This window comes from Saccostrea cucullata, unplaced genomic scaffold, assembly GCF_032062105.1.
Source record: "Saccostrea cucullata isolate Sc308-1 unplaced genomic scaffold, CSIRO_AGI_Scuc_v1 ctg1175, whole genome shotgun sequence".
In the NCBI taxonomy this organism is placed as follows: Eukaryota; Metazoa; Mollusca; class Bivalvia; order Ostreida; family Ostreidae; genus Saccostrea; species Saccostrea cuccullata.
The window spans coordinates 154,036-163,989 of NW_026920785.1; the positions used below are offsets into that span (position 1 = coordinate 154,036).

The window sequence follows — 9,954 nt, forward strand, 5'->3', positions numbered from 1 at the left end:
TATTAACAAGATTTTTCACAAATGTAATGATATTTTAAGGCACAGTTGTTGTCATTCCATGTCCCGGTTCTTGTTTGAAATGTGGAGATTTCAATGCAGTCCTCAACGCTATCTTCATCATTGGGTTCTCCTCTGTCCCAGTCCGTGAACGTCAAGGAACTTCCGGTAGAGGCCCAGAAAAAACTTCCCTCTCTGTTTCTGTCTGTTCCACCGATCCAGAATTTCTCTTTAAGGTAATTCAAATAGAATGTTACATGACATATTGCAAAAATAAGATACATTTTACGGGAGATCTGACTTTAAAATGCTCACTGTATTCATGATATGACAGAGACTCGTCATCATATATGCTGATTCTTTGTTTCAGAAAATCGTTTTCTTCCTTTGTTTCTATTTCGACTAGTTTTGCACCAAACTGCTTACACTCCATCTACAAAGTTCATTTAATAACAGATGGTTATTCTTTGGAAGATCTGAGAATTCGTCACTGGTATAGAGAAGAAGGGAAAAATCATAAAATATTTAATTTTACATTTTCCAAACCAGTAACATGAGTTTAAAGCCCTGTTCTTGCGGAGAGTTAAATTCGAACTAAACTTAAGTTACTGAAAATTAAATCTGAACCGCGTTCAGAGATAGAGTTGCTAATAATTGAATTCAAATGAATTGGTTGTGCATTAAATTATTTTGCATCAGCTCCGTGTGTACGCTAAACGAAACTAATTCGAATTAAATTTTTTGGCATGCGTAATGGCAAAATTAAGTTAAATGCCACATGTCGGTGGTCAGTTTTAGGGACTTGTACTATTCTTACTGAAGAACTAAGAGAAATTGAGTTAATCACAAAAATTTGTGTACAGACACTGTGACATTATGTCAAATGCGCGCGTCTGCTTCTACTTAAGGAGATGTTATTTGAAAATGACGTCACAATAGCCTTACTGACGCCTGACTTTAGAAGTATAATTTTAATTTTCATTAGTTTACTGCGCTGTCGTGTAAACGCAATTAGATTCCTATTACTTTGATTTGCATAAGTTTACTGCAAATTAAACGTGTGAATAAGGCATAATTCTTATCCAAAGATAAAAATAAAATGGTGTATCATCTGTCCTAACCCAGAAATCTCAGGGGGGGGGTATCAGGTGTTCATGATATACTAGAGGTAAACCTATCAAACTCACTGTGAATCCTATGTTTTGATGAGATATAAAGAACATTCTGTGGCCAAATATTACATACAATCAATGTATTAACGAAATTGTTACCAAATATTCGGTAGGTTATAATTGCTTACCAGGTAATCATCAGTATTATGGAGTTATTGAAGTACTGAAAACTGTTTTCAAATAGCTTTGACATTAATCTAACTACTATTAATTTTAAGTTGAAAGAGAAGATGCTTACGTTTGCATTGTCCCACGACTTCTCCTGTGCTATGATATTGTAACAAGAACATCCAAATGATGTCCAGTTTGATGGACATGATTTTCTCGCCATATCTAAATGTTAGAAAAACAGAAAGATAAGAAGTATACGATATGCACTAATGGTATACTCCATGAATTGTTTCTGACCATTTTACGGCTATTGATTGTAATTTCAATCTTTAAAAAAATATATAGCTTTTGAAACGTATTTTTCTAGTTTTATGAGTTCAGTGTGCTTCGATACTCTCTAGTATTTAAGAAAATATAATTCCTGAAAAAAAATTGTTTTGGTAAGATACTTGTATTCATACAATGAAAGGACACGGAACATAATTTTATCTCAAGTGTAATATCTCAAAAATTTATAATGAGGATATCATCAAATATACAATCCTATGTACAGATTTCTTTTTGTAAATATATCAGGTTGAATTTTATGTTATTTTAAGGAAATAATGTCAATGAATTTCAAAGTCAACATATTACATTGCAGCATTTAACACATACCTTCTTCAGTTTCTCAAAAATACTCTCTATTTACACTTCAGACAATATGTTTCAATCAACTAATTGAAATACATGTAATTCTTTTTCACTTAAAATATATTTTGCTTATTGTTCTCCGGTAGTTCTATTCCTGTTGTAAATTTATTTCATATCATTTTTTAAAACATAAGATCATCAACCGTGATTTAGCGCTCTTCCAACAACCACGCTAGCTTTTAACGATTTTTAAGATACTCTGTTTCCTGATAGATCCTTAGCCTAATACAGAGTCCTTATTCTTCGCCTGCGCCATTGAAACGCACACACATCTCGTTTTTAAAATGTTTTCTGCGTTCACCAATTTTTCAGAGTTTTTATTTTAAGTTAAAATGAATACAGGCGTAATGGTATCTTCAAGTGGTAGTTTGTGACATTCTCCCTTGTATTTCTTTTTTTCAATGAGGATTGTCGTTTATATGTTAAGTATTTCTGTTCACCACAGTATCACTTTAGTTTGAAAGTTGGAATATATGAAATGATTTAACAATTCTGAATTTGAATGTTTTTCTAAGTTTTTGTGCTATTTTGTAAACTACAAAATCTGACCTATTTCGCTTAATTTTTCATAGTTTTTTTTTTATTTTAGTTTACAAACCCTTTGATGCATAAATAAAACCATGTTTTCAACTAGATGTTCCTGGCATACACTTCTTATTAGGTATATATTCCTTTTATTTCAATTTCATTGTGAAATGAAATTATAAATCAAGTTTTGAGAATTATTTTAAATAGATTTAAATTACAGGAGGACTCCTACACCATTTTAATAGTGCCCATATATTAACGTCAAACAGAATACAGTCACACGACAAGGAACATTCACGGCTGGTGTGACTGGTCGTCAGGGGATGCTCACTTAATTATGGCACCTGATCCCACCTCTGATGTTTTTGAGATGCATGTTTGCTTTGTTGCTTTTTTGCATTGCTAATTTGAATACTTTTTTTATCTTCATATATACTTTTCAAAAAAAATAAATAAATAAATAAACGCATAGTAGAAATTAAGTGATACATTGAACATAAAGATTATTTAGTAAAATGATGCATTAATAAAACAGAATTGTTGTAAGAAACAGGAATACTATCTAAATGTCATAATTACTCAACAATGTTAAAATTATAGTCAGTTTAAGACAACTAAAGATTAATATCTGACATGCCCCCCGCAGACACAAGTGATAGCCACAAACGGCATCAAATGGAAGCAAATGTGTGTAATAAAATCTGTATAGGAATACTCTCACACTCCAAATGTAGAACTTTGGTCAGCTGTTGCAAAGTCTGAGGATGCGATTGTCTTTAGAAAATCATGTCAATCCATTTTTTCTAATACTGCTCAATTTTGATTAAATCTAGCGATTTAGATGACTGTGGCTGAAACAGGTTGTTGTTTCTTTGCAAGAATAGGTGTGTCAAACGAGCCATATCTGGTTGTGTATTGTGAGATTGCAATACGGCTCTAGGATGCTGCAAAATTGAATGGGTATGTGCAGGTAGAACCTGGTTCGAGTACCTTTTTCCATCAAAGTTCATTGAATTTGAACCAAGTCAATCTTACTTTCTTATAATACCGTTTTCCATATCATTACACTACCGCCACCAACTTTTTTAACGTCCTGGAGGCAGTTATATGTCTAACATTCATTACAAAGCATTCGCAGTCTTAAACTTATAAAAGGTATTCAGATAAACATTCTGGACTAGTAGGTTAACCAAAATGTTCAGCAGTGATGCTGTGGTCATACTCTATTGATCTGAAATCTTTGAAGTCGATATTTGGTGTGTTGTGGGGTCGGAACAATGGCATGAATAATCCTCTTGCAATAATTCGTAGATAACTGAAAACGGTCTTTTTAGATGATCTGTGCAGTTCAGGCATAGCTAATACTTTAGATGACGTCCTTTCATTACATTCATGCAATTTACGTAATCTTCGGAAGTGATGCTTTGCTGCTGATGTCACACGTAGTCTACCATATTTTTTGCGAATATTGGGTGTTCAATGTTAATGGTTTATGTTTTATAAGTTATATATGTTCTATGTGTAGCATTGAGACCTATCACAATTGAAGATTGCAGGTACCCCTGCTTCCAGTCGTCCATTTTCCTTTTTGTGCTACGCAACATTCAGATGCAGCATTTTTAGGAAGCGTCATTTTTCAGATAAAACCAGATTCAAAATATCGAGAACCCCCGCTTTTGATAGCCCCTTTGTACCTGAAGGAATTACCTTTAAGGTACCTGAAGGAATTACATCGGGATTCAAAAAATGAAAATTGAGATAAAAATTTTGGCATAACAAAACTATCATACATTTTTCAGGGCATTGTTCCTACTACGCATTTCTTTTTTTGAAAAGTATATTTATACATATTAGGCCTCCTTAGCTCCTTGCTTATTTCTTGGAGAAATTTACAATCCGATGGATTGATCAAGAAATCAGTAGAGAAAATGGAAATAGTTTTGAATCAGAAACAAACAAATAACAATTTTCTTTAAGTACATATTCATGTTATTGCAGTTTAATGCTAAAACTTTCTGTTAAAGAGCTATAAAATAACTTAATCATGAAGATGGTTTTTTATAAAATCAATATATTTATCGCATAATCCTGATTAAAAATATACTAATAGTAGTTTATTGTTTGTATGTTGAAATATTTATAGCCCAAAGAAATTTACTTAGCAAGGATATTAAAATTAACAATTTTTATGTTAAGTTGAACACAATTTTATTAATTGTATATTGTTTAACCCCCTCTTGATAATTTCTTACTAATAGACGCCACTAAATGCCGGTGGATAGCTGCAAATCGCTGCGCCGCGAACGAAAATCAAACCTTAGACTCCCGGTCAACAATTTCAAGGTAGATAGAAAAATCCGAAGCAATAAATAAACTGAATATTTACCTTTTGTGATATTTTTTACTCTGTTTTCCAGATTTGCAAGATCACTTTGCATCTTTTTTTCTATTTGTAGGAGTTTAGAATTTTGCTCTAGAAAATAATTGAAAGGTTTTGAGAAGAATAATACAGTGAAAAATTATCAGAAATAACATAATGTAAAATGTCGTCAATCAAAAAGGTTTTCTTAAAGGTTTTCTTGAAAAATTTAATATCTTAATTCCTTATTGATAATTAATATAAAAATGACTAATTTTACCTCTTGATTTGTAACAAATCGTTCATTTTTGAAATGCTTTTCTAATGTAATTATAATAATGAAAATAATAATAACAAGGAATATACATATATACATATTTATACAAACCTTTAATCATCTTTGTGATCTGTGCTTCCATGTTTGCTTGAAGGGTACGCAGGTCCTTGATAATCTGAATATTATCCACTGAACTCGAATATAATGGTTGCGACATTGTAAAATGCAGTATTACAAAGAGACCGACGAGCGAAAAGATCATTCTTTTAGAAAGAAGAATATAGGCAGTTGAAGAGTGCATTGGGATGATTCTGATTCTTTTATTCCCAGTTTAGCTCAGCTTTCAGATGTATTTCAACTAAACTGCATTTTTATATATGTGCAAGTACCATGTGGACCACTGAACTATTTTGATGTATATCTTTTTGGATGATATTTATTCATTACAAGTAGGGATTTTGTCTATTTCCTTCCTTTTTCCATTTTTTTTCAAAGAAAGGTCCCTTTTTTGACATCTAAATGATTTACATACGGTATAAGTAGGCAGAACTTGTTATAATATGTATAACAAGGCGGCCCTGTAAAATGTAAAAGTGCATTTTATTTGTTTAACACCATAGTTATTTATTTTTAGTGCTGAAAATGATAATTTCTATGTTTATCATCAGACAAGTACACGTCAAGTTCATACATTTTGTAAATTGTTAACATTAATTGTACTTTTGTATATACTCACAAATTGTTTACCAGCTAGTAATGTACACTCAACTCGATAGAAATGTTTTTGATGAGTGTCTTCCTTTGACATACTTTTATACAGTGCAAGAATAAATATAAAATATGAGTTGTACAGTCATATTTATGCTTAATATATACATAATATGAAATCAATGTAATATATACTGAAATATAAAAGAAACGCCTAATCAACTTTTCAATTAATTAATTAAAACTATTATTTCCAAAATCATTTCAATATTGGTTTTAATTCATCTTAAATCAACAAGTTACAAAAATCGTGTGTGATTTTGACTGATAATTCATGAGTTATTGACATTTATATGTCGATACCCCCCCCCCCCAAAAAAAAAAAAATAAATAAATAAATTCTCTAATAATCTAAAGACTCTATGCACAGGCGCATCAGTAACGACATTAAATCTCCTGAGCATAGTATTCATTTTGATCTTCCTCTGAAAATTCACCTGGCTTTGTATATTATTCTAAAGTTTATATTACACTTTTAGCACCAAGGTAATATATCCTGAAATTTGTTTTCACCTGTTAACCTTTACTGAATGTGATTTGTTTATATTTGTTCTTTTTATTGAAATATTACTAACATTTTCCAAGTCTATTTCATTGTCTAGTTCTCCTGAGACAAAAATCTAAGAACCATCCACTTTTTTAAACTTGTGACATGATATTAAATCTTTTCCAAAGAAAAAAAATTGTTTGTATCATCTGTCCTTAATGGTTGAAAGTAACTGTTACATGCTAAAGGCCACAAATCTTCCTGTCAAATGAATGCCACGAAATTTCGTTTTAGGATAGAATTTATAGAATCCAGATATTTTTTGTACACGTGAATGTTTGAAAAAAAAGTCTTGACAAACATTGGCTACATTTTCCTAACGTGAACATGCAACATATAATTACATTACGCATACGAAGCGTGCGTATGCGAGTGAGAGTAAAATTGACGTTAAAGTTGCCAAGCTCGTGGACCTAATTAGAACGGAGAGTTGTAGGTTGAATGTAACGATTGTCAATGGTATAAATATCGGTTTAAGCTATAATGCACTGATGATAATCGAGGTGGCGTGTTGTAAAGCCCTATTTGACATGTTTGATGAGATGTTGTTACACGCCAACGTCACCGACATGGTTGGTTGGAAACATTTTAAGTTAATGTCTGACGACTAAAAATCTTTTTTGGATGAAATGTTAAAAAGGAACAGTAACATGATGTTGCCTTTTTATTAACTTATGCAATTTAATTTCTAAACTCAATGCAACTTCCGTCAACTATACCATCATTTCAAGAAACTTTTGCTCTCTGCAAACATAGATAATCAATGTCTTTTATACTAAAGCATCTTTTGGCACTACAGAATGTGATCAAAAAGTTGTAATCATCAATTTACACGTGTTTTTGCCTTTTTTATCACCTTCCCTACGTGATGCCACCATTTCATGGTTGAGTGGTTTCAACAAGCGATTTTAGAGCGAAGTACATGTAATACACATCTGACCAAATTTCACAATTTTCAGCCACATACATGTAGTCAAAACTTTTTCGCATATTACAGGTATGCTCAATGGCAATTCTTTTTTCTTTCATCAGTATATGAGTTTTGTACATATTAACATTGAGACAAGGGAATTAAATAATTTTACATTTTAAAGCTACATATGTTCTTCAATAAACATTAAATTTATGTCATCTTAAGTACTTGCAATTGATGCCCAAGATAAATACTTAGAAAAAAAAAGAACGAGGGATAATCAAAAGGATGCAATTAGATGGTTTAAGCGGAAGAAAACAAACCAAAATAGTAAAATCTTAATCTTATAAATTTATCACTGTTGCTCAGATATTTATACAGAAGAAGCACTTAACTGAATGGGTGATTTTAACCAGAAGGATGATTGAATTTATGTCATCTTAAGTACTTGCAATTGATGCCCAAAATAAATCCTGAAAAAAAAAGAAGAACGAGGGATAATCAAAGGGATGCGATTAGATGGTTTAGGCGGAAGAAAACAAACCATAAAATTTATCACCGTTGCTCAGATATTTATATAGAAGAAGCACTAAACTGAATTGTTGATTTTAACTAGAAAAGAAGGTTAAGAGGTTTTAAATATGGATAAATAATATGAATATATAATTTTATACAAGCTATTTCCTCAGTTTTTTAATTACCGTAAATATAAGTAGGGTTTATTAAAATTTGAGGAAAACATAAAAAGTAAATATAAAATAATATTGTAGGCGTATTAGAAAAGGAGTTCTGAATCATACTTTTGAAATGAATTTTGCAAATTTTAAGTCAATCGGGTATATTCTATTCTGAACGCCTTTTCTGGTTTACAATTTTTTGATTAAACAGTTTGGATCATCATTGATGTGACCATTGTGCTTGATAATAAACCTGTAAATCCTGCGTTCATGAACGTACGTAGTACGTATAACAGGTGGTTGTCAGTACAAACGTTAACCATGTAATTAGAAATGCACATGTAACATGTGGTTGACAATGCACATGCTCACTCGTCAACAGAATCTGATCCGACCTCTGATGTTACGGAGGTCCATGTTAGCTCTGCTCGTATTTGTATGGTTAAATGGACTTTTAAAGTGAATACTGTTCGTTATCTCCCTATCCTTTCTAAAAAAAATAATGACACTCTTGTTATTCCCTACCTTCATTATCTATCTGTCTCTCGATACTACTCGCCCTCAAATTTTGATTATTCTGAGAAGCTTTACCGTAACTGAAAACGTGACATAAATCATAGTTATACGAGGGCCGTTCAAAAATTACGCGGACTTGTTGCACAGAAGAAATATTTGACGACATATTAATCGGGCAAAATTTCACAAATAATATAAAAGAATCTTTACTTATATGGTCTTCAAAATTTCAAATCAAAATGTTGTAAATTGGTATAAATTTTGAGTGATTTTTCAGGACATACCATTCAGTCACGGCGCAGCAAAATCTTCGACGTCACAAGCATTATAAAAAATATGTGAATGAGCTTTCATTTTCTCAACATTTTCCCTTGAGTACCTGTATAATTTGAGTTACCTTATCTACTCAACATCAAAACGCCATTTCTTGTCAAGCTTAAAACCTATTAAACAAGTAAGGAATATTCTTTTTTTTTTTTTAAACCATAAACTATTTATGAGATATAGGGTGATATTGGTGATTCTCAATAACGTTCTTTACAGTCCGGATAAAGTTAACTTTTCGTCTATAATCTTTTTCCCGTCCTCCCGTATAGCCTTTTTACAGAGGTTTAACTGTCTAAAATTTCAATTTGCTATTTGTGGGCGAATGTAACGAGTAGCCTAGTTTACTACATGTTTTATTATGCATATTTTGGATCTATGTTGCCTATACTTCGAGCATTGAACATATTCTAACAAAAGTGTGGTGCGCCGTCAATTCAGGAGACATCATTTTCACTGTCGTTTTCACGGGAATCGCATCAGAGAAAAATCACTATTTCTGTTATTACTTCAAATATTACGTCCGAAATCTAAATACATAATAATAGAACAATTTAAAGGTATATTTGAGAAAATTGTTGAAAAATATCGCGAAATTTTAGAAAATCAGTGAGTTAAATTTTTGAATCCGCATTCTTTTGATTCAATTTTTTTTGTCGTGCGCCGTATCTCTCCATCAACGATATCAACATGCCGATAATTTAAGTAGATTTTTTTTTTCAAAATACAGAAATTTTGCCCAAAATGTATCTGAATTTTTAAGATATATGTTTCTGCGAAATTTCATAACGATATGATGTCTGTAAGAGTAAATAATAGCAAAGTCCGCGTAATTTTTGAACGGCCCTCGTATTTTCATATTAATTGAATAGTTTCAAGATTGTCAAACTATTTTGTTACGTTATTTAAGGTAGGTCGCGGGTTTACTGCATAAAAATTCTTACGAGAAAACATATCCTGAAAATTTGATAAAATGTTCCTTAGAATTTAAAGCGTATCATCTGCAATTTTTATTAAATTTGCCTAAGTAGTTTTAATGTTATAGTACTGTAAACGCAGTATAGTTTTTAAT

The 9,954-nt window shown here is 31.5% G+C and overlaps 1 protein-coding gene across 1 annotated transcript; it reads right to left on the minus strand.

The window, feature by feature from the left end:
* Positions 1 to 7,335, minus strand: LOC134257845 (hepatic lectin-like). The gene is made up of 4 exons (XM_062740437.1): positions 7,309 to 7,335; positions 6,802 to 6,930; positions 313 to 430; positions 1 to 226 (listed from the first exon to the last, which is right to left on the minus strand). Exons 1-4 carry the CDS (start codon positions 7,333 to 7,335, stop codon positions 3 to 5), a joined length of 498 nt encoding a protein of 165 aa, XP_062596421.1. The 3' UTR covers positions 1 to 2.
* Positions 7,336 to 9,954: the final 2,619 nt, after the last annotated feature.

Excerpts from the sequence above, each read along its gene's own strand:
- LOC134257845 (XM_062740437.1), bottom strand. The coding sequence starts at position 7,335 with ATGAAATGGTGGCATCACGTAGGGAAG. Across the intron at positions 6,931-7,308 it reads GGTGGCATCACGTAGGGAAG|CTTAAACCGATATTTATACC; the intron begins GTGATAAAAAAG and ends AGTGCATTATAG. Across the intron at positions 227-312 it reads TCTGTCATATCATGAATACA|AGAAATTCTGGATCGGTGGA; the intron begins GTGAGCATTTTA and ends ATTACCTTAAAG.